Source organism: Rissa tridactyla, chromosome 7 (assembly GCF_028500815.1).
Source record: "Rissa tridactyla isolate bRisTri1 chromosome 7, bRisTri1.patW.cur.20221130, whole genome shotgun sequence".
Lineage (NCBI taxonomy): Eukaryota > Metazoa > Chordata > Aves > Charadriiformes > Laridae > Rissa > Rissa tridactyla.
In genome coordinates, this window is record NC_071472.1 from 12,374,245 (window position 1) to 12,400,621 (window position 26,377).

A 26,377-nucleotide genomic window follows, 5' to 3' on the forward strand; every position below is an offset into this window, starting at 1 on the left:
AAACATACTGTGTAATGTAGCCTTACCAGTAGGAAAAGAAAAAGCTTTGCATGGAGGATAAAGAGAGAAGAAATGAAAGAGGCAACAGTTTGTACAGAGTTACTCAGATCCTGAAAAAGTGACACTAGAATTATAAGAAATAAAACAAATCTGGAAATGTCATTCTTTCAGAAGGACTTTCTCCTCCCTGCGATGTATTTTCTTTCTATTATGTGTGCGCAGTTTGGGAAACTTTTGTCATCCTGCTTGTACATGCAGAGTTAAATAAGGCATTTTACGTTTAATTAGAAATGTGATTGCTCTAGCAAAAAATAAATAGTACCTGAAGCCTAAGGACAATATCACTTATTCCCTTTAAAGAATAAAAGGGAGCAGATGACTTGAGTGGAAAGTGGATAACCATGTTTTCTTTTAATAGAAAACTGATGACCTTGAGCATGTGACTGTGTATCTTGCATTGACACGTAAGCCTCACTTGATACTTTACTGTGTGTTTTCTCTTCAGTTTTTCCTCAGCTGTATTTTCATATGCTACATCAGAGGCGAAAGGTGCTCTCCCACACTGAAGAACACAAGAAGTCGGAGTAATTCCAGCTCTCTTTCAGAACTTTTCAAACATCAAAATGCTGCAGATTTTCAATACCCAGCACATTTATAAAGAATATACCAGGATAAAATAAGTCAGAGGTAAAAGAACAATAATTTAGCAAGAGTAACCAATAAATCTGAATTCACTGAAATTCCACAATGTAAAACATGGAAATATTTTTCAGCTTGCAGTGCTTCAGAAAACTTTTAAACTTTATATGGCTTGGCAGTTAGCCTTTTCCTTAAATGATGTGCTAAATGGTTTTCATTTACTACTAAATGCCTGAAGGTTGCAGTATGAGTGATGAAGTTGTACCCATTAAATGCTTGAATTGGGATTATATTACTGATACCTCTTTTTTTAAGTGCTTGACTGCATGCCAGAAACTGTATGTATTGCTTTGAAAGCAAAGAATATGCTCTGGAATAATTTAGGATTTCGAGACTCCAGTGGACAATGTAATCTGGGCAAAGTGTTAGAATTTAGAAAGGTACGTTGTGCATTTAAAAGGTGATGGGAACAAAAACAGGAAACCAATTATGGGAAATGAGGAGAATGTGATTCTTCAGGAATTTAAACGGTAGGGTGTCTGACCAGAGTGTGTTCTCTGAACATCTTCAAGATGATTACTAAAATGATAATGTCAATTCAGAAGCTATAATGCTTATCTGAAACACTGAAAATCCTCTAAGTACTGCATCCCTGGATACTTTTTTAAATACTTAAAAAAAAAAAAAAAATAATAATACTAACTATAATATTTCTGGTGATATCAGTAACAATTCTGAACAATATAAGGAGGCAGTTCACCCAGAAACAGGTGCAGTTCTCCCCTTTCTTTTTTTTTTTTTACTTTAAATTATCATCTCTAATCACTGTCTCAGTGGTACTCATCTTTCAGTGTTGAGGACTACTTGTTCTACTGTGGAATTATTTGAGGGTCTTGTTCCTCAACCTAACTTTTCTCAAGTGACTTATGCGTATCACTCTGGCACATCCAAGCAGGCAGTTGTAGGCACTCAGCTTCTGAAATGTTGCAAAGTCATAAGCTCCTTCTTTGAAAGCAGATTATCTCATGTGTTACATACTGCTTTTGCAGATTGGATGAACCTTCCCTCATCTGCTCTTTTGAAAGAGCAAAAGACCATAGAAAGTTAAATTTTCCGAGGTGCTTTCTCTGGGTTCTCGAGATAAGCCTTCACTTGAGAAGGTAAAACAGAAAAGGAAAGAACTGAGAAAATTTTGTGGAGAGGTGGAATGCGCTAATGCTGTGTCAGCAGTGCCCCAAGTTATGAACAAACTGTTGACTGGGGGCCGGGGGAGAGGAATGGAAGGGAGCAGGGAAATGAACAGATACCCAAGAAAGGGCAAAAGGAAATATAGGTTATGCTCATTGCTCTGTTAGGAATTGATAGTTGAATAGTCCTGTCTTCACCCAGTTAGAGCCACTAGGCAATAACACAAGGGCTTCTCTGGCTTCCCTCTTGTAACCTGATGATTTAGTGCATAAATGGGCTGTGACCACTACCATGGTACCTGCAATATGAGTCTCATGCCAGCACCTCCCCCCGGATGTGGCCCGTATCTATGTCCCAGTTGCTTGTTTGAGGCATCGCAGCTCTCACTGAGCATAGCCAGTAAGTACTAAGGGCATGGGCTCTCTGTTCTAGCACGTGGGGAGAGCTGGATTTACAATTATTTTGGCTTATGTTTGTCAGAGCTATATTTTAAAAAAAAAAAAACCAAAAAAAACCAAAAAAAAACCAAACAAACTTTGCATTCTTCAGTAATTTCCTTTGGTTCCATCAAAAAGTGACTGTATTTTCCTAGCGCTCGTAACATGTATAACATCTTTCCTGTTCAACACAAACAGGACTCTTGTAAGCAGGGAGAGGGTAAGAGACAATAATGATCTTTGCTTCTACTTTAAACCTTTTGGAGGCAGTTGTTGGCTGTAATCAAAAACGCTGTGGCCATATACAACCTCAAAGTGGCTTTGCGTTCAAAGAGCAACAATTTCAATTCATTTCTTCATTTGGTTACATGGTGCTTTGTTGTAGTGATCTGAGAAATGCTGCATTATACTGAACTCATTGTTCAAAAGTGTAAAGTTCCACCTCTGAACAGAACACCTCCTTTTGCTTATATTGGCTATCAAAGGAGTTAGTGTCAGTACTTCTGAAGGATGTCATCTGAAAGATCACATTTCCTGATGTACTCAGGTTACTGGATATTATTGATGCTCGGCTCCTGAACTTTTCTTGATTTGATTTCTGTACCCAAATGAAAGATTTGGTTTCAATTTTGTTTGTCCAATTTGCAGAAAAAAAAGTGGCTGTGTAATACTCCTATATGAAACAAATGCATAGCTCTGTTGATGAGACAGATGTAGTACAGATCTGTATTCGATAGCATTGACACTATGAAGAAGCAGATAGAGCTGCCAGTAGGGAGAAGGCTTGTACAACCAACATCTTTACTGAACAAGCTTTATTATGGAATATTTACTTTAATTGAAAATATTAGGTTACCACATAAATGCAAATAAACCACAGCCTTTTAAAAGAAAACAGAGTTAACTTCCCCTTTAAAATAAAAAGAAATTGCTTTGATAGTAAGGAATCTTATCAGCAAAGTTGATTTTAAAAACTATATTCTGAAGTATGAATAGGCAGTTAGTATGTATAGGAATTCCAGCACTTCAGCTTACGGTGCTTTTTCATGCTTAGCTTCCATGGAAATCACTGGAAGGTGATCTTGAGTAAGAACTGTAGTGCAATGCCCTAATACTCTTTGGGTTTTTCCCTAATACTGACTTTGGTCACACATGTGGGTGTTTTCCTCTTAAAATAAGAATAAAATTCCCCTCATCTGTCACTGACATTGTAATGTGGTTTATGTGAACTTTATAATAGAAGCTTTGATTAGTACTCTTTGTCACAAACCTAGAGGGTTGTTTTTTTTCCCCCCACAAACTATTTACTTGGCTTGCGTGTTTTCTGTCAGCATCACCAAACTTCTGCAGCAGACATGTTTTCTGCTTTGGCAGTCTTTGTGTTGTGTGCGCTGCTTCAGGCAACAATACTTTATGTTCTACCATGCCAGCTTTGTCTGAGTTAGTCATTACCCTCTAACAGACCAAGGTTCTTACCAGTGTATAGTTTACAACTGGAATTGTAGAAATGTTCATATTGTAAATTACAGTAAGATGCAGGTTATGGTGCAGGTAAATTGTAATTTTACACAATGTGATGTTTCTATCAAAGCTTTTTTTTATTTATCAGTAGAAAGGTTGGCATTTGTGTGGACCAATCTGCAGCGTCATTTTAAAACCTATCTTTCAGCTCAAAATTTTCATGAGTATACATCAAATCATATGTTTTGATGTATATTTATGTCAGTGAAATTTGGGTGAAAACTATATACAGTCATTTTTGTATTTTTTCTATGTTGTGAAGAATAAAATTGTAATTTTATAAGTCTGATTCACTAAGATTATTATAAGTTAAATGTATTTTTTGTATATTTAGGAATCTGGTATTACCTGGAGCTCTGAAAGATTAAGCATAGCCTTTTTATGCATGTTTGGAAGATATTTCTACTTGATAATGCAGTGAAATGGTTTGTATGCTAAAATACTAGTCCGTGTTGTTGCCTTGTGAAATTGATTCTGTGCTCTCTGCCTGGATTTGGCCTATTGATCAATTATACTAATTGCTATAATCCAAATAAAATAATTCTGATCAAAATATGTTGTATTGTTACTGTTTAAGGGACAAAAGCAGATACTTTTAAAATGTGAATTAGGGCTGTATTTTTATTCATTTGTATATAATGTGTGCCTTGCAATTTACAAGATTTTTTTGCATACATAACTTTTGAGCTCAAACAAAAGAACTAAGCAACTTAATACTGTTATGAATGCTCTGCTTTTTACTTTTAAAAGAGGTATTCATAACAACGTGTTAACTATGTTAACGTTCAAACTTACAGCTTCCTGAAGGATCCTCAATAGAACGCGAGCTCTCTGTTCTGTTGTTATCTGTACTCTAGATGGTGATGGTTTTCTACACAAACAAAATAATTCGAGTATTATAAATATAGTGAAATGCTTAACTAATGCAACAGAATACTTCAGAGTTCATTTACTAAATATAATATGTCTGCTACCACGGCAATGTTCTTAGCATTTTTAACACTTCCTGAGAGAGATTTAAATACTGTGTCTACGTGCCATTAATGCTTATAAATAACAAGTTATAATCCTCTAATAGGAACTGAGTAGTAGTTGCAGAGTGAGTACTATTATTCTAGGCATATGCTTGTCATAAGATGGCACAACTACAGTGATTTTTTTGTTTGATTACAGAAGGGATGAAATAATGTTGTCATGCCCAGTATCACCACATGTCCTACGCGTGATAGCTGTGACTTACCACTACTGTGTAATTAAAACCTTCTCTTTGAAATGTTATGCAGTGAAGAGTGGTGCTGAGCTCCATTTGTGCTTTAGAATAACTATTACTGGTTATTTGTATTTCTTCTCTGCATTTTGAAAACAGTGTGTGTGGAAATAATTTTAGTTATGTAGGGTAACATTAAGAAGCCTGACAAGCATAAGGATTCTGTGTTTGTAACCAAATTAATTTCACAATAGTATATAAGGCTCATCTTAAATAAAGCATTGGCAGTTCTTGACATAAAACTTGAGGAAGGGTCTGTGCTGAGTATAACATTAAAAGGTGTGAATATCCGTGTGTCTCATTCCAGAGTTAGGATGGATTGGTTCAGGCCACCTGACTGCATGGGACTTCCATTCAATATCAAGTGGCTTTTAAATTCCACTTCCAATCTCCTAAAAAAAAAAAATACTCTTGCACACTTATCAGAAGACTTCTAATATTGTAGTGAGGGAATTAATAAAGCTTCTGTGGTGGTTTCTGAAGGCTACCTTGAAGCAGTTGGAATTAAAAATGTAGATGGAAAATTTAAAACTCTTCTAATACTGTTGGTGATTGATTTCCAGAATGATATTTTCCTTTACGCATGTAAAAGATCCTAAAGCCTTTTTTATATCTTCACAAGTTAGCTGGGCATTAGTATTAGGAGCCAACAAGGAGAGGTGGTATGCTGGACCTTGTTCTCACCAACAAAGAGGGGCTGGTGCGGAATGTGAAGCTCAAGGGCAGCCTTGGCTGCAGTGACCATGAAATGGTGGAGTTCAAGATTCTCAGGGCAGGAAGGAGGGCACACAGCAAGCTCGCTATCCTGGACTTCAGGACAGCAGACTTTGGTCTCTTTGGGGATCTGCTTGGAGAGTGCCATGGCATAAAGCCCTGGAGGGAAGAGGGGGCCAAGAAAGCCAGTTAATATTCAAGGGTCACCTCCTCCAGGCTCAGGCGTGATTGATCCCAATGAAGAGGCGGCCTGCATCAATGAACGAGGAGCTTCTGGACAAACTCAAACACAAAAAGGAAGTTTACAGAGGATGGAAGCAAGGACAGGTAGCCTGGGAGGAATAACAAGAAATTGTCTTAGCAGCCAGTGATCAGGTTAGGAAAGCTAAAGTCCAGATAGGGTTAAATCTGATCAGGGATGTCAATGATAAAAGGAAGACTAGGGAAAATGTGGGCCCTCTCTGGATGGAAACAGGAGACCTGGTTACCCAGGATATGGAGAAGGCTGAGATCCTCAACAACTTTTTTGCCTCAGTTTACCAGCAGGTATTCTAGCCACATGGCCCAAGTTGCAGAAGGCAAAGGCAGGGACTGGGAGAATGAAGAACTGCCCAGTGTAGGAGAAGATCAGGTTTGAGACCATCTGAGGAACCTGAAGGTCCACAAGTCCATGGGACCTGATGAGATTCATCCGTGGGTCCTGTGAGAACTGGCGGATGAAGCTGCTAGGCTGCTATCCATCATATTTGAGAAGCTGTGGCAGTCTGGTGAAGTTCCCACTGGCTGGAAAAGGGGAAATGTAACCCCCATTTTTAAAAAGGGGAAAAATGGAAGACCCAGAGAACTACAGGCCTTGCCTCTGTGCCTGGCAAGATCATGGAGCGGTTACTCCTGGAGACTGTGCGAAGGCAAGTGGAAAATAAGGAAGTGAACAGTGACAGCCAACATGGCAAATCATGCCTGACAAATTTGGTGGCCGCCTACAATGGCGTTACAGCATTGGTGGACAACGGAAAAGCAACTGACATCATGTACCTGGACTTGTGCAAAGCATTTGACACTGTCCTGCATGATGTCCTTGTCTCTAAATTGGAAAGACATGGATTTGATGGATGGACCACTCAGTGGATAAGGAATTGTCTGGATGGCCGCACTCAAAGGGTTGCCGTCAATAGCTCGATGTCCCAGTGGCGACCAGTGACGTTCCTCAGAGGCTGGTATTGGGACAGGTGCTGTTTAACATCTTTGTTGGCGACATGGACAGTGGGATTGAGTGCACCCTCAGCAAGTTTGCCAGCGACACCAAGCTGTGTGGTACAGTCAACATGCTGGAGGGAAGGGATGCCATCCCGAGGGACTTGGACAAGCTTGAGAGATGGGCCCATGTGAATCTCATGAGGTTCAACAAGGCCAAGTGCAAGGTTCTGCATGTGGGTCGGGGCAGTCCCAAGCACAAATAGAGGCTGGGTGGAGAATGGATTGAGGGCAGCCCTGCTGAGAAGGACTTGGAGCTGTTCATTGATGAGAAGCTCAACGTGAGCTGGTAATGTGCGCTCACAGCCCAGAAAGCCAACTGCATCCTGGGCTGCCTCAAAAGAAGCGTGGCCAGCAGGTCAAGGGAGGTGATTCTGCCCCTCTACTCCACTCTGGTGAGACCCTACCTGTAGTACTGCAGCCAGCACTAGGGGCCCAAACACAAGAAGGACATGGATCTGTTGGATTGAGTCCAGAGGAGGGCCACAAAGGTGATGAGAGGGATGGAGAACTTCTCCTATGAAGTTCTGCCCTTCTGCTCTGCTCTGGTGAGACCCCGCCTGGAGTACTGTGTCCAGCTCTGGAGCCTCCAACATAAGAAGGAAATGGACCTGTTGGAGTGAGTCCAGTGGAGGGCCACAAAGATGATCAGAGGGCTGGAGCACCTCTTCTACAAAGACAGGCTGTGAGAGTTGGGATTGTTCAGCCTGAGGAAGAGAAGGCTCCAAGGAGACCCTATAGTAGCCTTCCAGTACCTAAAGGGGGCCTACAGAAAAGGTGGGGAGGGACTCTTTATCAGGGAGTAGAGCAATAGGATGAGGGATAACGGTTTACACTGAAAGAGGGTAGATTTAGATTAGATATTAGGAAGCAATTCTTTACTGTAAGGGTGGGGGTGAGGGACTGGAACGGGTTGCCCAGAGCAGTTGTGGATGCCCCATCCCTGGAAGTGTTTAAAGACAGGTTGGATGGGGCTTTGGCTAACCTGGTCTAGTGGAACTGTGGCAGGGGGATTGGAACTAGATGATCTTTAAAGTCCCTTCTCACCCAAACCATTCCGATTCCATGATTCTATTGTCAGAGGTGTTTTTCTCTTTGATGTGCAGATACTGATAATGTGCTAATGTTAGGGAAAGAGATGCTACTGTCAATATTATATCTTAATTTTTCTAGTGTTTTAAGAACATACATATTATTTCAATGTTCCACTACAAAAGCATAATTCACAATATTTAGAAACACTTCCATGTATAGTTATACTTGTACAAACTCTGTGTCACAACAAACTGCCTCTCTGTAGATTAAATTAATTCTGTACAGTTTGCACATAGAAATTTTACATTACCTGGTACTACATGAAGATGTTATTGGGAAATTCATTAGTAGAAGTTTTTCCAGAGGCTTATCAGACTGAATTGCATATTGTTCTGTCTTTTTGACTCCTGCTTCAGCCAGTCTGCACAATCTTCTGCAGACTATCTGTAGCTGTCATTTAGGCACTGTTAAATATTACAGTCACCATATATAAATATCACTTTCAACAAGTGTGTATTAAAAACTTTTAATACTGACATTTTCTACTTTGAACACTTGAACTCACAGAATCCTATTTGCTGTGTAATCCACATTCATCCTCTTGGGCACTACAGTGGGTTAGTTTTACGCTAAAAACAATGATAATCTGAAGAATGAATATATATATGTAGGCATTTCAGGTATCTTTAAAGCTAGTTTTATGTTGATGTCAATTTAAAGGTCAGCCCTTTGTTTCTTCTGCATCTAGCATGCCTGCAAAAAATTTCAGTTGTAGAGAGGGTAGAGGAAGTGGAGGGTCTTCCAGTCAGCCTAACACTAGGTTGTTTTTATGGAATTTTTATAATTCTATGATTCTAAATCAGTTTGCCTCTTAGTTAAAGTTCTGTTGAGGTAAAATACAATCTCTTCACTTACTGGCTAAGAAAAAGACTGAGTGCTGATCTTCTCTGCTAAATGGCAGTCACTAAAATGATGAGATGGAAGAGGAGAGCTACCATTGTGCTTTCCAAAGAGCATTTGGGAGTTGGCAAAACATGAAATGTTCTTCCTTTTTTTTTTTGTTTGGTATCCAGTAGTTGGGTTGGCTTGGTTTTGGTTGGGTTTTTTCAGGGCAGGGGACGGGGCGGGGGTGGGGAGTGGTGTGGTTTGGGTTTGGTTTGTTTTAAGGCAGAATGACAGCACTTAATGAAAATGATGCAATGTTTTGTCTGGTGTACTGATGACCCGAAGTCCTTTTCATTTGCCACCAGGTGTTTATGACATAATTATGGGGACCTAGATGCACTGGGTTCTATGTTCTGTTTTAGTCCTGTGTTCCTGTGTATAAACTACTTCTGGGAAAGTTACTGGTTTGAGTATTAGATGTGTTTCCTTACTCAGCTTTTTGGTGCAATTTAAGTTAAGTAAACAAAGCATTTTAAGTGTTCCAAAGTTAGCAAATTGGAACAGCGGAAAAAGCTTTCTTGCATCACCAAGAAAATGGATGTGAAATTGAAAGACATTGCTAGTTAGTTTACTTAGTGAGACTGGAAATTAACAGTTGATATTGTTAAAGCCCTACAAGAAGTAAAGTGTACAATCTGAAGGTAATTGGATTATTCTTCAGAAACTATTGTTAAATCAAAGGATATGTGCAAGCCTGCTCCAGGCATACACATGTGTACAAACATGGGGCAGACGTAAGCATTCATGAGCCAGTCTGCTCCTGGTTCCTGCTCATACATGACTGTGGATCAGGCCATAGCTGGACAGATTTTGAAGTAAATTGCTGGTGGAAAGACGTAAAACTGCTGTGTACCACTGGTGTTAAAAATCATATGATTTAGTTATTGTCAGTTACATGTTCTAAACTGATACTTGTTTGCATAATAAACTATCATTGGAGTCCTATTATATGAATTCTTAAGAATAAATGTACTGTACAATGTATTGTTATCTGCCCATTGAAGTTGTGTAATTCAGAATAACTTTTTAATAAAAAAAAATTGTCTGGTTTTGTATATTTTTATTCAAGCCTGCCTTTCTCATGAAAACAGGATAGACAATATTTTAATTTTTTCTGCCCCATTTCCCTGTTCCTGACTGGGACTACATCACTAAAAAGTACTAGCCAGATTTGAAAGAAAAGTAGAAGTCTCAGAGAAATTCATGCAACTTGGGTCTGCGCTTAGCTCCAGAACGTCTACAGCATGTGCTAATCTCATGTCAGAGTAAATAAAGAGGGGGGTGGACACAGAAAGTAAGATGATGACATCTGAGACTAGGTTTTGCTAGTCTTGTGCACACAATAACACTTTTCCATGCACCCTCTTATGGTTCCTTACATAATTAGGACAGTTATCAGTCCATTTTTTTCCAGTGTAAATTTGATGGGCAAAACCACCTGACTCTGGGCCCTGTTTTCAGATGTACTGGAGCTAGGCTTCCTGGTAGTGGAAGTTGATGAGTTGCTGGTATGCTTGGTGCTATAATGACAAGGCCTATCACACGCTTACATATTTTGACATGTGTGACCTTAACTTATTGGTGCCCCTTAACTATTTGTACTTGTGTTGCATATAAATACAGTAATTTTGTAAGTGGAACTTAAGACTGAGCCTCGCCTCGCTACAGCTTGTGTAAAGGTATTTGATAAACTAGCTTAAAACTGCATAGTTGTTCTGCTCTGAGCTTCATACAGGCTACAGGAGTCCGCTGAGGACAACTATTTCAGCCACACTGATGTTGCTTTGATGTTATCCATAGGTGAGCTAGCAAGGCTGAATACTGAGTGGGATACAGTTAACAAACAAGCTGCTGTGTTCACAATCTTTATAAAGAACAAAAATCCTTGGCTAGGAATGCACATATTTTTAGTTTTGCCTTTGGAGTGAAATGCTGGCTATGGAAGAGCTGATAAACTTGATTCAATAAGCACCTTGTCTTGCTAGGCTGCTATGTACCCCTAAAAAACCTAAGTGTCATTGATGAGTCGGGTTGGTTTGGGTTGGGGTTTTTGTTTATTTTTTAAAAGGCTGTGGTTTTGCATTTTCACAGTTTTCTACTCACTTTTGGTTCTATTTCTTGTGAATCATCAGATTGGGGGGGGGGGAAGGGAGAGAAAGAGAATATATAATAGCAGCTTGTTCAGTTTCCACATTTCATGCCTCCAAGTTGGATTCTCTTATTGGCTCTGGGTTTCAGAGGGCTGCTTTGGACTATGCAAAGGTAGTCAGTGAAAGGACCAAGAACTTGTTTTATAAATGTTTCACTAATTTAGGGAGTATATATATTTTAGTGTTCTGGATTTAATACTTGCATGAAACTTGTAGTACATGAAGGCTACAAAAAGTGAAATCTGTGACGTGTGTTCTGAGGTCACTGTCTAGATGTTATTCCACATTTTAAGTAAATAATGCAAAGAAAGAATGCTAATGTTTGTCTACTGCACCTGTTGTAATAATAATAAAGTAAAAAAGTTTTCATACAGATTTATGAGGCTACATGTGAAGTCAGAATTTACGTGAGTTGTTCATGTGTTGAAGAACATTAGATCTGTGCTTCACATAGATCTCTGATTATACTTGGTTCTCTCCGGGCTTCCTGAAGGATCTTGTGGAGTTCATATCATTCTAGTAATTTTGTGCTAGTATTCTCTAAATCTTCCATGTGTCTACTTCCATTTAGGTATTATTTTAATTAGAGAACACTTTTTGAAAAAGAGAGAAGCCCAAAGAGGCAGGGTTCTGTTTTAATCCAGAATTCGATTAAATTACGATTGAAGGTACCTAATGGAATTTTGCTCCCCCTAAAAAGGAATGGCTTTTATTATTGGGGGAGTAGAATTTGGGAAGGCTAGGCTAGGGTGGAAGGTAGAATGTTAGCCTTTCTAGATAAAGAATAGTAAGTTTCTCCATTTTGGCACTACATAATCATGTGATACTTGTGTTTGTTGATCTCTATGAACAAAGCAAATAAATATTTTTATTTAACAGATTAGAATAGGAAGAATACTTGTATTGACTAAGATAATAGTTTGTAAATAGAAGAGTTGGGACTGAGAATAGAAGCTATACACTTTTACAGTAATTTTTCAGAAACTGACTGGACTAAGTCACCAAAGGAAATGGTAACTGTTATCTATGTATGATTTATTAACAGAGAATAATTGCCTGAATGTTCTTATAATAAATGGTGGACATTTTTAAATTACTTTACAGCCACCCAGGTTATGTTGTTGTTTCACTTTGTCACATAACTCTTTTGGGTGAGACAAACGTAGTTCTTTATCTGCTGTTTATAATCAGGTTCCTGAATTAGAAACAAGAAGCCAGGGCTTGAATAAACTGCATGTTAGAACAAAAGCTGTAGGTAAGATGTCCATATTATAATCTGTATCTGTAATACTACAATATCCTACTAGTTACCTTTCTTCTACTACAGTTCTGAGATATAAGATCCAGTAATTTGATCACCTAAAAGTAGGCATTGAAACAGCATTGAAACTACCGGTTTCTGGTACCTGTATACGTAAACTTTCTGGAGAAGGGGCTATAGCTTACTCTACATTGGAATCCCACCTTGGATTCAGGCTTCCATAGGCTATCATGATGCAAATGCTAAATAAGACCTGACGTAGACCTGACGTAGTCCCAATGGTGAAACATAGGAACCTTAAAATTATTTGGCCTATTACCTGAGCAATGCTTTGTTGATATCCAGAACTAAATGTAGTAAGGTGCTGAAGTTGGATCTGGAACATGCCTGGTTCTTACACATACCTACTTAGTAATTTTCTGTCAAGCAGAGTTAGTTTTAAACATTAAGTTGTTGGGGGTCATCTTTCTCCCTTTACTTGGTTTTACAGTTGCACGCTTTTGTGAAAAGGTGAGATCTTTTTCTGCTGGCTTTGAGAGAAGAACTACAAAGAGTTCAGGCACTGTGCAGACAGAGTAACCAACCACAGAATTCTTGAGGTTTGTTCTACTCTAGTGTATGGATCGTGACAACAATAATATCCCAAGAAAAGATAAATTCCATCTGAAAGACAGTAGTATTTAAATATAAAAATGTCTCCTCATGGAAATGGAGCTGCGAAGGCAATATTGAGCAGCTGCAGTATGTAGCATCTGGCAGGAAAATGCCACATAAGCGAGCACCACTGTAACAGTTGAGTGCATTTTTTTAGTGAAAATCTTTAACTGTGTATTCCCGGTAAGTGAAAGATGCTCTGTGGAAGCAGCTGCTGAAAATTCAGTATATGATTTTACAAACCTTCACTGAAATGCAGAAAGGCTTAAATTGCTGTTAATTTGTGGAGTTACTTGGAAGTGTAAATGAACATGTGAAGGGCTTGTGTTTGGAAGGTTATCTGTTTTTTCCAACTGTATCCAGCAATGTTACCTCTCTACAAACCTTGCCTTATCTCTGTCCCTTGATAACCACAGCTTCAGCACTACTACCACTAAGGGCTACTTGTGAGCAGGGATTTTCAATGTTTGAACAAACATCTAGACAATTATCAGTTTCAGCTAAAGCTAAGCAGTAATCTGATTTCACAGTTTGTTTTTAATAAAACATGATACAGAACATCAAGTGATAATATTATTCTTAGTACATATGATGCTTACCTTCAAAACACTGTAAATCATTAATTGGCTAACTCACATCTGCAGAAAGAGTGGATCATCTTAAAGAACATTGTAGAAGAGTCTGGGGTTGGGAACTGCTGTGGTATCCTCCCTGTGCGCCCCGACCAGTCTGGCTAACCAGGTTAGAGAATGTACCCTCTAGTAAGACCGTGTCACAACACTGTCACATGAAAATGCGGGCTGTAGTTTAGGTGGTTGGAAAAAAACCACAAAAAACCAACAAAAAACTACCCCAAAAGCCTGTATTCGTATTTTAGCCTTAACTGACTTAGCAATTAGCCTTAGCAGTAGGTCCAGTAATAGGTACCGCGGTTGGGAGGTGTCTTTGAGGCTTTAGCTTTCTCTGTTCACTAGCGTTTTGGCCACCGGTGCTTGGTGTTGACGTTTCTGTCATCTTGAGCAGGAGGCAGTTCCAATTTCCCCCTTTCCTCCAGGCAAAGCTACTCTGCAAGAGCCCACAGCCTCGAAGATGAGGCAGCACGCGGAGATAACCCCATTTACCCCCCGTCATGGCGGGGCCTGGTTCACCCCAGCCGCTCCCTGGCGGCACGGCTCGGCCGTGGGGGCGATCCCTGGGGAATCACCTCAGCGAGGCCGCCGGCCCGGCGCCTCAGGCAGCGCCCTCTGCAGGCGCCAACGGCCGCCGCGCCGCCCCGCGCGCCGAAGGAGTTAACGGCCGCCGCGCGGCGGCCCGCCCCTCGGCCGCGCCCATTGGTGGGCCAGCTGGCGGCACCCACCAATGGCGACGGGCGGCGGCGGGGGGCGCGCCAATGGGGGTCGGCGGGGGGCGGTGGCGGGGGCCGGCGCGGTCGGCGCCCGGTTGAATGGGGAGTACAAAGAGGCGCGGGGCCGGGGCGGGCCGCGCCGCCGTTCTTGGCAGAGGCGAGCGCGGTGCTGTCGCCGTCCGTAGCTCCGCCGCCGCTCCGCTGACAGCGTGGGGGAGGGAGCGCCGAGCCCCCGCCTTTTTTTCTTTTTTTTTCTTTTTTTTTCTTTTCCCCCTTCAGATTTGCTCGTTTCTCCCGGTGCCTGTGGAAGAGGCGCTCCCGCTGCCCGAAGGCACCGCGGCGTAGCGGCGGCGGCTGTGTGCATGAGCAGTGCGGCTGCCGCCGGCTCTGCCTTGCCGCCGGGGCTCCGCCGCTGGGAGGCGAGGCGAGGCAGCCCCCCCCGCTCCGCCGCAGCCCGTGCAGCCCACCCCCGCCGCGCCCAGGGCTCCCCCGGCAGGGGATGCTCCCGCTGGCCGCCGCGGCCCTACGAGCCTGAGCCTCCGTGCCCTCCCCTCTAAGCCGCCCGCCTCCCCGCGGGGCGGCCGGTGCCGCTGCCCGCCCGCCCGGCCCCGAGCGGCGGGTGGCGGGCCGGCGCGGCGCGCTGCGATGTGGCTCCCCCGCTGCGCCCGGAGCCCCTGCGGCCGCCGCGGCTCGGCTGAGGGCGATCTGCCGTGAGGCGGGGGCGTCCGGCCCCGGCGGTGCCCAGATCGCTCGGGGGTGTCGAAACACCAGGGCCGGCGATGGCGCCCGCCACTGCCGCGCTGCCCTGAGGGCCCCGCCGGGGAGACCCCGGCTCTGGGGGACGCCCGGCTGCTCCGGAGACTTTGGGGGCGTCTGCGGGTTTTGCCCCCCCCCTTTTTTTTTTTCTCTTTTTTCCTCCTCCTCCTCTCTGTCTTTTGGGGTTTTCTCCCAGCTGCTCGTCCCCCGTGGCGGGGGAGCCCTCTGTGCCTCCCCTCGCCCGCTGCCCCTTCCCTCAGGGCATGTCCCGGTCCAACAGCGTCAGCCCCCCGGGCTTCGGCGGCCCCGCGCCCTGGGCAGGCACTGAGCAGCACCGCTCGGCCTGGGGTGAAGCGGAGGCCCGGGCCAATGGCTACTCCTACCCGCCGCCGCCTGCCAACAGGTCCTCGGGCAAGAAGGCCTCCCGCATGTCGAGCAGGTGGAGGAGCGAGGAAGACTACGAGTCCCGGAGCCGCGGGGAGAGCGGCTGCAGGATGATGAGCTTTAGGTCCAAATCTGCCTGGCAGGAGCATGGTGACGACAGCCGACGTCACCGGTCCCGCCACCCGCCCGGCAGCGATTCCCCCGCTGCCCCCAACAATGCCAGCCCCTGGCAGCTGGGGGAGCAGGGGGAGGTACGGCCCCGGTCCGTGGAGCTGGGGCTGGAGGAAAAACGCATCAAGGCCAAGATTGAGGAGCTGGAGGAGGAGGACGGGGACGAGGGGGACTCCGAGGCGGCCTTCTCCATGGGCAGCTGTTGCAGTAGCCTGCTGCAGATCTTCAGGTCCAAGAAGTTCCAGTCGGAGAAACTGGAGCGCCTCTATCAGCGCTACTTCTTCCGACTCAACCAGAGCAGCCTCACCATGCTCATGGCCGTGCTGGTGCTGGTCTGCGTGGTCATGCTGATCTTCCATGCCGCGCACGGCCACTATGAGGTATCCTACGTCGTGGTGCTCTCTCTGGCCATCCTACTGATGGTGGTGCTGTGCATGGTGTGCAACCGCAACGACTTCCACCAGGACCATATGTGGTTGGCGTGCTACTCTGTCATCCTGGTGATCCTGGCAGTGCAAGTGGTAGGGGTTCTGCTGGTGTGGCCCAGGAGCGCCTCAGAGGGCATCTGGTGGACCGTCTTCTTTATCTACAGCATCTACACGCTACTGCCGGTGCGGATGAGGGCCGCAGTCATCAGTGGGGTGGTCCTCTCCGCCATCCACCTGGCTGTCTCCCTCAAGATCAACGCAGAGGATAAGTTTCTCCTGAAGCAGGTAGGTGAGCCCCGAGTGGTTCGGGTGTGCACTCAGCAGCCCCCCACCTGCCCGCCGTGTTGAAGGGCGAGGAAAGTGGGGTTGTCGGACTTCCACAGGCCTGCCCGATGCTGGAAGGCTGATGGGGCTTTCAGTTGAACCCCTAGGTTACCTGCTACGAGGTGGGATGTTGTACAATGTGGTGGATATAAGCCTGTAATCTTGCTTTTTTTTATAGCTGTGGTGTTTTCTTATTGCTGCTTTCCATTAAGGCTCTAAACATTTGAGAAATGTGCTTTATTGGTTTCCCATGACCGTGGTTCCAGCGCTGTCAGCCAGCCCTGCTAATGCCCTTCAGTTGTATTTAATGTAAACATCTCTGCCCTAAGCACACCTGTGGAATGGTATCCGTGCGTGCTGCCGTGTTACTGAGAAATGTGTGGAAAGTCATGCCATTTTTATCAGCCAGAGGTTATCCTTGTGTGTCACTCCCGGGCCTGGGTTTGGTGTCAGCACAGCACTTGCTTAGGCTGTCGGACAGCATGCTCCATGGGAGCATGGAGTAAGCTTTTGGTTTAGCAGGAAGGTGTTTGCTCTGAGATGTGCTGGAAATGTCTACAGTGAAGAAGCCCAGAGTTCATATACAGCCAGAAAAAAAAGTTTAAAAAAAAGAAGTATAAATGTAGATTATTATTTAGCTGTGATATCATGTTTAGCAGGAGCAGTTCAGTTCACGGGAACAATAAGACTATTATTGAATGTATTGCAGTGCAATTTTTAATTACCATATCTGTATAAACAATGGCAATACAAGGCGCCACTCTTCTTTTGAAGCAAAGCAAGCAGCCTTGGGGTTCATGTGCTTTAAGCTTTCCAGACACCTTGGCAGTCGGGAAACCATTGACTTAAAACATTGTAGCAGTGTGGTAGTCATCATCCTTCTGATGAACAGGACTCTGAACAAGGATGAGCCTGTCACAGAGTCAGCCCTGATGCTTGTATGTAACTGGGGATTGCTTATTAAAATCAGGTGTGTGGTAGCTTTACAGCCCTATCGCATAATACAAAAAAAATGCCTTGTGCTTGCAGTTTCTGTCTTGAGTCTTACTTCTGAGTTGCTTTGAGTTATGCCTATTGCAGTGTCAGGAGAAGTTGTAGGGCTTAAATAAAACTTTGGTAGGACGGGGCTGTCGCTGCTCTGCTCTACTAAATAGCCCATGAAAATACTCTTTTCTCCCCCCTGCCCAGTTAAGGCTTGCTTGGACAGTTTCCGGCTTTGTTCTTAGTTTGTTACAGATATTTTTATAAACCGTACATGGCATATTTTTCTTATGCTTGATATAAATGGCTTTTTGTGCATTTCCAGCAGAGCATACACTGTGAGCGGCACAGTTGCTGTTTTTCTGCTTGACTTGGAAAAGTTTGCTAATGGCCTCAGCTCTTCCTCGCTGGGGCTCTGGTCCTGCAAAGCCTTGTGCATACTCTTAACTTTATAAACTGAGACTTGTCCTATTGAATTCAGCGTATTCGGAGACTGTATTCATTCATGTGAAGGCAAAGCTTGTCATGATTATGGCCAGAAGACTTAGTAGTCTGTTACAAGTAAAGTTGAGTTTGGAGGGTACTAATGAGTGCATAAAATATCATTACGTTGGTAACTGTATTTTAATGGGAAGGAGCCTAAATCACAAAGGCCAAATGACTGACTCCCTCAGTAGAGAATTTGGGATAATTATAGCTCCCTCCCTTTTCAAATGCAGCAGGGTTATTTGTAAGAGATTGGGCTTGTGTATAAATGAGGACTTGTTGAAGGTAAAAGCATGGGCGGCAGGTGATGGTACAGCATGCACAAATCTGTGCATTACACAGTTGCTTTCCCTTTCATAGTAGTGCTGGGGTTTCCTGCAGTTGGACAATAAATACTCAGTTAATGAGGAATGTCTCAGGAGTACTCTTAGTTTGTTTTCAAAGGCAGAGTGTTATTTTTCCTGCTAACAGTTACTAAATGCTGGTCTCTATCTTGCTGTGGTCTACATTGGCGTAGCTCTGGCTGAATTCAGTGGGGTTGTGCAAGGCCAAGAATCAGATTCCCTGCACATTTGCGTATGAACATGAGCTGCTATCTCTGGCTGTCTGATAGAAAAATCTGTTTCTGACGAGCACATCGCCTCACAGCTATTAACAGACCTTCCTCACTGGGGCTGTATCTCGTTGCCATGGAGATCCGTTGTGTTCAGCTCTGCCCCACTGATACAAGCAAGCCCTGTTTTCCCCCTTCACGCTAACAGGGGCGAAGGTAGACGAAGACCAGATAAATCAAGAAGAGGGGGTTAAGTTGTTTTCAGTGACTTCATGCTGGCAGTCACATCAGCCTGGGTTTTGTGGAGCAGGAGTGGATGTGAATGCATTTGTGACTACGTGACCAGATGGTTCTTTATCCACAGCAGTCACAGGAGAAAGGCTGGTTAGGATGTGTATCCCCTTTCCTCTCTTTTTCATCGTGCTTTTAACCATAATACTTAAGTGAGTTCTTCTTTGTGTGGGCTTTTTTCTTTTAATCTTCTCCCAGTTGTTTCCAAGCCAGGAAAAATCTTGTTATGATCCACTAACATTCAAAGCTGGGTGACTCTTGTGTAGACTCCTGAGCACTTTTATGAGGCTCAGGAGCCCGTTAAAAACTTTGCTGCTGCTCTTTCTCAAGAGAGTGAAATTCTTGGTTGTAGGTCCGTTTTGGGAGGGAAAGGCAATTTGTTGGTTTCCCTTGCTGAGGATGCATGATTTTATTGTCTGAATTACCTTTTCCTAGCACTTTGGGACTTCTGTGTCACCAGACTCTCTGGTCCAAGGCTATGCTGGTCAGGCTTCATGAAAGGGTCAAGGCAGTCTGCTATTTCTGAATCGGTAAGGGGACAGGAGTAAAGGTAGTTGTGACTGTTCGGTCTGAACTGAGCTGCTTTTTTAATAATTCTTCTGGGGTCACTGGACTTTGAAAGCAGGCTCTGACTTCTGTTTGCTGCCTGTAGGAGTCGGGGTCTGCCTTTCAAAAGGGTACCCTGAGCACCCCTAGCAAAAGCAGCAGGTATACTTGGCACCTCTGCGAGTCTGGGTAGAGGCAATGATCTTGGCTTCTTGCATTGATGTTTGACTGGAACAAAAAATGCTAATTAATCCCAATTATTGCATTATATTCAAGAGTTATCTGATGCTGAGGGAGGGGAGAAAAAGAAATCGTGTGTGAATTTACTAGCATCCAAAGACTGCTGTTGGAAGCAGAGCACATTAAATGTATGACAGTCTGCCAACTACAATTCTTGATTGCTTAAAAGTGGGTTTTTTGCGTACCTAGGATCAATGAATTCTAGAGGCATTGTTTTCGGATTTACTGGGGAGGGGATGACTGCACTTGTCTTCAGCTTTGTGTCCTTGTGTTATTCTGGGACAGTTTGGATTACAAATGCGTTTCAATGCATGCAAGTCTATCTTCCTAGCTTTGTATATATAGCGTATCTCTTTTTAGGTCAGCCTTTTCCATGTGTTGGTTGTGATGCGCTTTTGGGCTCTGAAAACACATTCAACTGCAGGATTCATATAAGGAGTACTTTAGGTGTGAATGAGACTATCTAATATTTAACCGAGACAGTAGCATACTATTTATCAATGAACTGTCTTGCGTTCATAACAAAGATGATACTGAACTTTATTCTGTGTTCCGGTAGAAATAAACTACCTAGCTGACCCACAGACTCGTACAGACGCAGGGGAAGAACTTACAGTGTGCGGTTGCAGATGCTTAACTGAAGTCATGTGAGTAGACCAGCTGCCCTCGGTGCAGATAGTCTTGAGTAAGCACTGGCATTTTTGTAAGACTAGGGGCTAAGGGACAGGGAGTTTCACAACAGAGTTTATTGGGCTCTGGATCAGACTTAAAAAGGGATGGGGATTGTGTGTGGGAATGGGTCGGGGACCAGGGGTAAAGGATAAGAATGCCGTGTACAAACATAAAACAAACCTGTGGACTGAGGTTAGATTTACTTCTGTTTTCCCATCCAAACCTGTTTTATTGTAACTTTCTGAGGTTCCTTGTTCAAGGATACAGTTACGCCTTTGTAGTTTATTAACCCAGTGTGAATGGGTGACCGTGAGGGTACCACAAAAACAGAAGACTAGCAAAGAGAAATTTTTTTTTTTTCTCTTTGTCTTGTGTCAGTAACCTCATCGAAAGAGAAACCAAAATGCTCTGATCTCTTTCCCTCCCCAAATGCTACTGTAAACCTTCTGCAAAGGATCTCTGATAGCACGGTTCTGAACAGCTGCCCCAGCACGTGGCTCTTGTTTATGGCACTCTGATTCTGAGCTCCTGATTTTGAGCTCCTCCTTGCTCGGCCCCTTTCCATACGCCCCCATCGTAACATTACATTAGTATTCCTTATCCTTTTCTTCTGAGAGCTGTGTACGTGTTGGCCTTTCTCCCTGTCAGTCCATGTAAATGGTACATGATTGATCTGCAGCTGCATGGTGGCTCTCTTGAAAGTGAAGCATTTCGATTTAACCATTTCTAGAAAGATGTTGGTATGAAAATATGTGCAGTCTCTCTATTTCCTTTCCCTGAATAAACTGTCACTTCAGCAGGGCTAAAAACAACTTCTTACTGTAATAGGAGTCTTGTGGATATCTTCTAGCATCTTGTAAAGATGCTTTTTAGATGCAACTTAAATGGCATTCAACGAGAAGGCCGGTCACATAGCAGGAGAAATAGTACTTTATATTCCATCTCAGCTGCAGCGTGCTTAAGCTATGTAGGTGATGACTGATTTTGAGACTAACAGATTTGCAGAAGTGTGTTATTCAAGTCAATGTATTGCAGAGTGGCCTTTATTCGTAAAGGAGAGATGAGCTACCAGAAATGGAGACAGATCTGTGTGTCACTTTTCTTACAGTTGTTTGCTGCCTGTTTTACTTCTGTCCACCTGGGCTATAAATTTGAGTAATGTTCATTTAGGATGTGATTTTAAGGCACTTGGCCAGATACTGTGTGCCTCAAACAGCACTTAATGTCCTGTTCTGCATAAACATTGATATCAGTAGAGCTGCTCATAGAGTAAGATGTGCTCCAGCACTGCTATCAACTGAAGAATCTGCCTGAGCTGCAGTTTGACTGATGTTAGTAAAAATTCATGATTTTAGGTCTCTTGTTCAGGGAAAAAATGGCAACCTGAAATATTCAGTAACTGTTGTATTGATAGTTGCCTTCTTTAGTGTAATTCTCTACCAGAGGTAATTAATTAAATCCCTGAGGTATTGTATATCAATTAGTCCTTAGTAGGAATATTGTTTGTATCTCTTGGGAATGCATGTGTTGCTTGAGGTTTACAAAGGCGTATCTGTTTTTCTTATCTCCTAAATTACCTTATGATCCTGCCACCTCCTAATCTACCCCCCCTTGCTTTATCCTTCTTCGCACCACCCTGCATTAGTTTGATATTTCACTGTAATGTTCACTGGTACCAGTAACTGTTAGTGTAATAGTGTTTGAGTGCTGTGCGTCTAATTTCGCCACATTCCTGGATTCTTAATGGGTTTGTTGTCTTGGTAAACTGACCTGTTTGACTCACTTCTCTCATCCTTGTGGTAGCAATCGCAGTCTTGTAGCTGACTTGGATCTCAGTGAGTTGAAGACGAAACCCGATGGAGATGATTTAGGTGCATCGCTCTGCCAGATACACTAGTGCTAGCAAAAGGCTTGTTCTTCTAGGTGTTTTTATGGCATTTTTGAAAAGGCGGAGTGTGCTAGTTCTTTTTAATTCTGGAGAGATGCAGATATTTCAGCAAAGAGTTGGGATTCATTGAGATGTATGAGGCAGAAGGATAGCTTTCTATGCCCTAATCTTACAAAGCAATTATTGACTTGTCCTTCAGCGTCCTGGGCTCGATGGCTTGATTTGACACCAACGTGACCCCTATACTCTGTCAGAGACCTGTCCAAGGCAGGATATCTTACATGGTCTTTTGTCATTAACTGCATTCAGATGATTTATAAACCTGAACAGCAGTGGAAACAAAATGCTGATTATTCTAGTGCTAAAGGCTCGCTGGAACTGGTCGTGCCCTCTCAGAGCCTGAATCGGCTCAGCGCTTCCTAAACGCCCTTTTGCTCCGAGTTAGCTGTTCCTTGGGCAGCGCTGACGAGGTCTGGGGTGGAAGAGGACTGGGCCTCTGCCCAGCTGGAATGTGAACTTTGGGCACCAGACTGTTCTCCAAATGCATTCAATTTGTGTTTGATTAGCTAATCTTTCAGTCATGCACCATAGCTCCCTCTCGGTCTTTTAAGAAAATGAGAAGAATTGCTAGCTTTTTGGCCACTGCAGTAGTAGGAATAGTTACAGTCTTTTGGGAACAGCTGGTTTTGTCTTCATATTTTGGTACTGGATATTACCCTCATTTTCTGATCAAACTAAAAGAACTTTCCTTCTATGCTGGTAGAAGATGCAATAAAAAAATCTTCGGCAGCAGCTGAAACACCAAGAGGTAGAAATTGAAATGGTTTTGACAGCAGCTTTCGTGTGTGGTGAAGTGGTCCACCCTGTAGCTGGTAGTGGCTCCTGAGAACCCGTGCTTTGAAAAGTTCCCGTCTCCCTCTTTTTTTTTTTTTTTCTCCCCTGTGCAGGTGGGTGCAGTTCAGAGGAAATACCCACTTTTGTTTGGGGAGGTAGAGGACAAGCCTCCAAGTTTTGCTAGCCTTGGGCAAGCTTCATCTTTTTGTCTGCTTTATACTGTAGGATTTACATGGCACCTTGCACAGGTAATCTGTAACCAGAAAATGTAGTGCAGGGGGAGCTGGAGTGCACCAGAGTCTCCCCTGAGCCTTCGAGCTGCTACACGATTTCATGATGTGCTACATGGTTGTTTTTTTCATGGCCCAGAGGGGTAGGACAGTGACAAAGTGTGTACAAGGAATGTGAAAATTCACAGCTTCTGGGAAGTGGGTGGGGTTCCTGTATAACTGCTGTGTGACTTTTCATCTCCTGTGAGTCCTGTCTTTTGATGTGGGATGTACTCGGTGTTAGTTCCTTCCCTCCTTCTGAAGTCTAGCCTAGTGATCTGAACTTGTGATATCTTGCATCCAAGGGATGCTCTTTCTTCTTTTTGTTTTGACATTGATGGTACTTTTAAAAACCTTTTTTTTTTTTTTTTTGTCTTTACCTGAGATGTATCCTGCTGCTGCCAGAAATTTAATTTGGTTCATTATTATGGAGTCCTTAGGCTAGGTAAAAACCCAAGGGGAAAACTCATGTGAATGAAAAAAACATAACCCCAAAGATATTAAAAAGGATAATCTAGTTATGAGGGGGTGTGAGAAACAGACAAGAATTTTAGTATTTGTCTCCTGAACTCCAAAATGTTCTCACCTTATCATAGGAAAGCTTGAAGTTTCTAGCATTTAATAAGATCACACATCAAATGGCTGTCAGGCCAAGACAAGAGTCAAAATGCTTTTTAGCACCTGCAGCGGGACCACTCCCAAGGAAATCTGTACTTGATGTTTTATGACGGTGATAAGTCTTGCCAGCTTCGTTGCTGGCAGGTACAGGAATGGCATCATTGAACAAATCTGCAGTAGAATTTAGCAAGAATTTAACAAGACCATGAGATGGTCTTGTTCTGACGCTCAGAGAAATGGACAGAACACAAGTTAATGCTCTGCCTTCCGCTTTCAACCTTGCATTTGAACGTTCAGGAAGCCCTTCTCCCATCAGAACCCTGGCAGCTGTGAACTGCTTCAGCCACTAGTAAAAGCAGTAAGAGGCCCCACAGTTTAAGAATTCATGGGAAGCATTGGCGTCACCAACAGTATTGCTTCTAGTGCCCGGCTGGCCTCACTGGTGCTGAGTAGGATTTTTGTTACAGCATTCACTATAGAAAGTTTCATTGTATTGTCAAGCTTTGTTCTGCAAATAAAATATCTCTTTGTACTTTTTTCTTCATATTTATAAGTAACCAATGCAATTGTGGTGTATCCTTACTCTCTCCTTCAGACATTTAGAACACAAATCATGTTTGTGTGTTTAAGATGTTATCTGGACTATCTGTATTAATAGCATCAAGCAAATCCCATGAGTACTGTATGGTCATCATTTCTGGCTTCTCCTACTTCATAGCAGCAGAAATACCAGAAGAGAAGTATATTTCAAAGCATCTTCAACCCTGCCCTAATTTTGGTTTTAATTCCTCTAGCTAGACTGCTGCTTCTGCAGTTTGAGAGATGAGTTTTCAGCTGAAATATTAAACTTTCTTTTCTTTTAATGGAAAGTTATACACATTCATGCAACACCCATAAAAATTTGTACTGTGAATTGAGCCTTTGTGGTACTGCTGTGCTTGGCTATCTTCCTCCCTTTCCCTGGGAAACTTTGCTTTTGGGAGGTTGATTTGGGGATTAAAGCCGCTCTACAAATTTAATGTATACATTCCACTAGTATCAGAGTGCATCTTTGCAGACAGTAAACAAAGGACTGTGCTGATGTAACAGAGGGGGAATATAAATGAAGAAAGGTTTGAGGTTTTTTCTTTTTTTTCTTTTTCCCCCAGACATTAGAAATTGATCTCTCAAAGCAGCAACTTATGCAAACTGTTTATTCCTTAAACATGTTTGCAGCTTGTATAAGACATTCTGTCTCACTTCATAGTCAAAAGAAAAGGCTATGACATTGCTTGCAAGAATCTGTCATAAAACATTGCTAATGCAGACAGTTCCCTGGCTGTATTTTCCCCTCTGGAAAAAGCCATGGCTCCTTCCCTTTATTCCCTACTCTAGACTAAATGCTATAAGCGCTGATCACTGTCCCTCAGACTCTGAAAACTGAATTCTTAGAGCTAGTGATGTGGTAAGGGACTACTCAGATCAGTATTTCTAAAAACAGCAGTTTGCTGGTCAGCCCACAGATGACAGAGCTACTCAGACATGCTTGCTGAGTGATGAACTCTTTCTGTTTGCTGGGAGGTACCCAACAGCAGCTCTGCTTGTATTGTTGCTAGATGTGTGGGCATTTATGCACAGAATTGCACAAATGGGTGGACCCAAGGATACGTTATTAATGAAGATGCTTCCAACTGAATGGTATTTATTTTTTTTCGGTAGGTGATAACTAGTAATCTCATAGAGGAAAGGAAGAAATGCTTTGTGGTTCTAGGAAAGGAGGATACTCTGCAGTGTGGTGGAAGACTGTAATTAAAATGTCAGTCTCACTCATGCTAAAAGCTAACTGCAGTCTTTAAAACCGTTAAACGTGAAGTAGGTTACTAGTGTGGGAATTGCTATTGTGTGGTGAACTCACTGGGTCTTAAGGCCAGGAAGGACTGCTGAGCTCGTTTAACACCGCTCGCTGAACAATTCTTCTCTTACACTTAATGATTTCTTCTGTTCAAATAGTATGGAGGAAAAAAATTTAAATGCTGAATTGCACAGCATTTGTCATTGAAAAAGCAGTCTGCAATGATCTCTGAACTGAAGGTGAACTGAACCAGTACTTTTTTCTTCTCCTTTCTTAGTAAGAGAGGATTATAGCGTCCTGTGATGGAACATATTGGGGGTATTTTCCTGCTCAAGATGGCATCTTCTACTTAAAACATAACACAGATGGTCATCTTAGTTTGTGAAGGGGCTCTTACATCATGCCCAGATTTCATACTGCGTAATTATGTTCTTGCCTTCTTAATTGTTGTGGAATACGGCATTTTTCTTTGCTCCATTTCTATTCTGGACTCCTTAGCAGTACACGATAGCACCACCAAAGAGCTGCTGTGCATATGTGGGTTTTAGTATCGTATCTGAGAAATTTGCAAGGCTGTTGACAAGCCAGAAAATATGAGGGAATAGAGATCAGGCTTGTATCTTCTTAGCTGTGTTAGCATGATGGAGCAAGTGCCATCCCCCTGATGTGACAGATGCAATGATAACTTTTGAAGG

General features: G+C 43.0%; 2 protein-coding genes across 4 annotated transcripts in view; both read left to right on the plus strand.

The window, feature by feature from the left end:
• Nucleotides 1-8,713, plus strand: part of HACD2 (3-hydroxyacyl-CoA dehydratase 2) — a 28,518-nt gene extending 19,805 nt beyond the window's left edge. For all 3 annotated transcript variants that reach the window (XM_054210270.1, XM_054210272.1, XM_054210271.1), the window contains one exon: nt 506-8,713. In XM_054210270.1, the coding sequence (XP_054066245.1) occupies nt 506-588 (83 nt within the window). In that variant the 3' untranslated portion in view covers nt 589-8,713. The remainder of the gene's footprint in view (nt 1-505) is intronic.
• Nucleotides 8,714-15,049: 6,336 nt separating this feature from the next.
• ADCY5 (adenylate cyclase 5) overlaps nt 15,050-26,377 on the plus strand; it is a 222,157-nt gene continuing 210,829 nt past the window's right edge. The window contains exon 1 of the mRNA XM_054208141.1: nt 15,050-16,434. Within this exon, the coding sequence (XP_054064116.1) occupies nt 15,430-16,434 (1,005 nt within the window). The 5' untranslated portion in view covers nt 15,050-15,429. The remainder of the gene's footprint in view (nt 16,435-26,377) is intronic.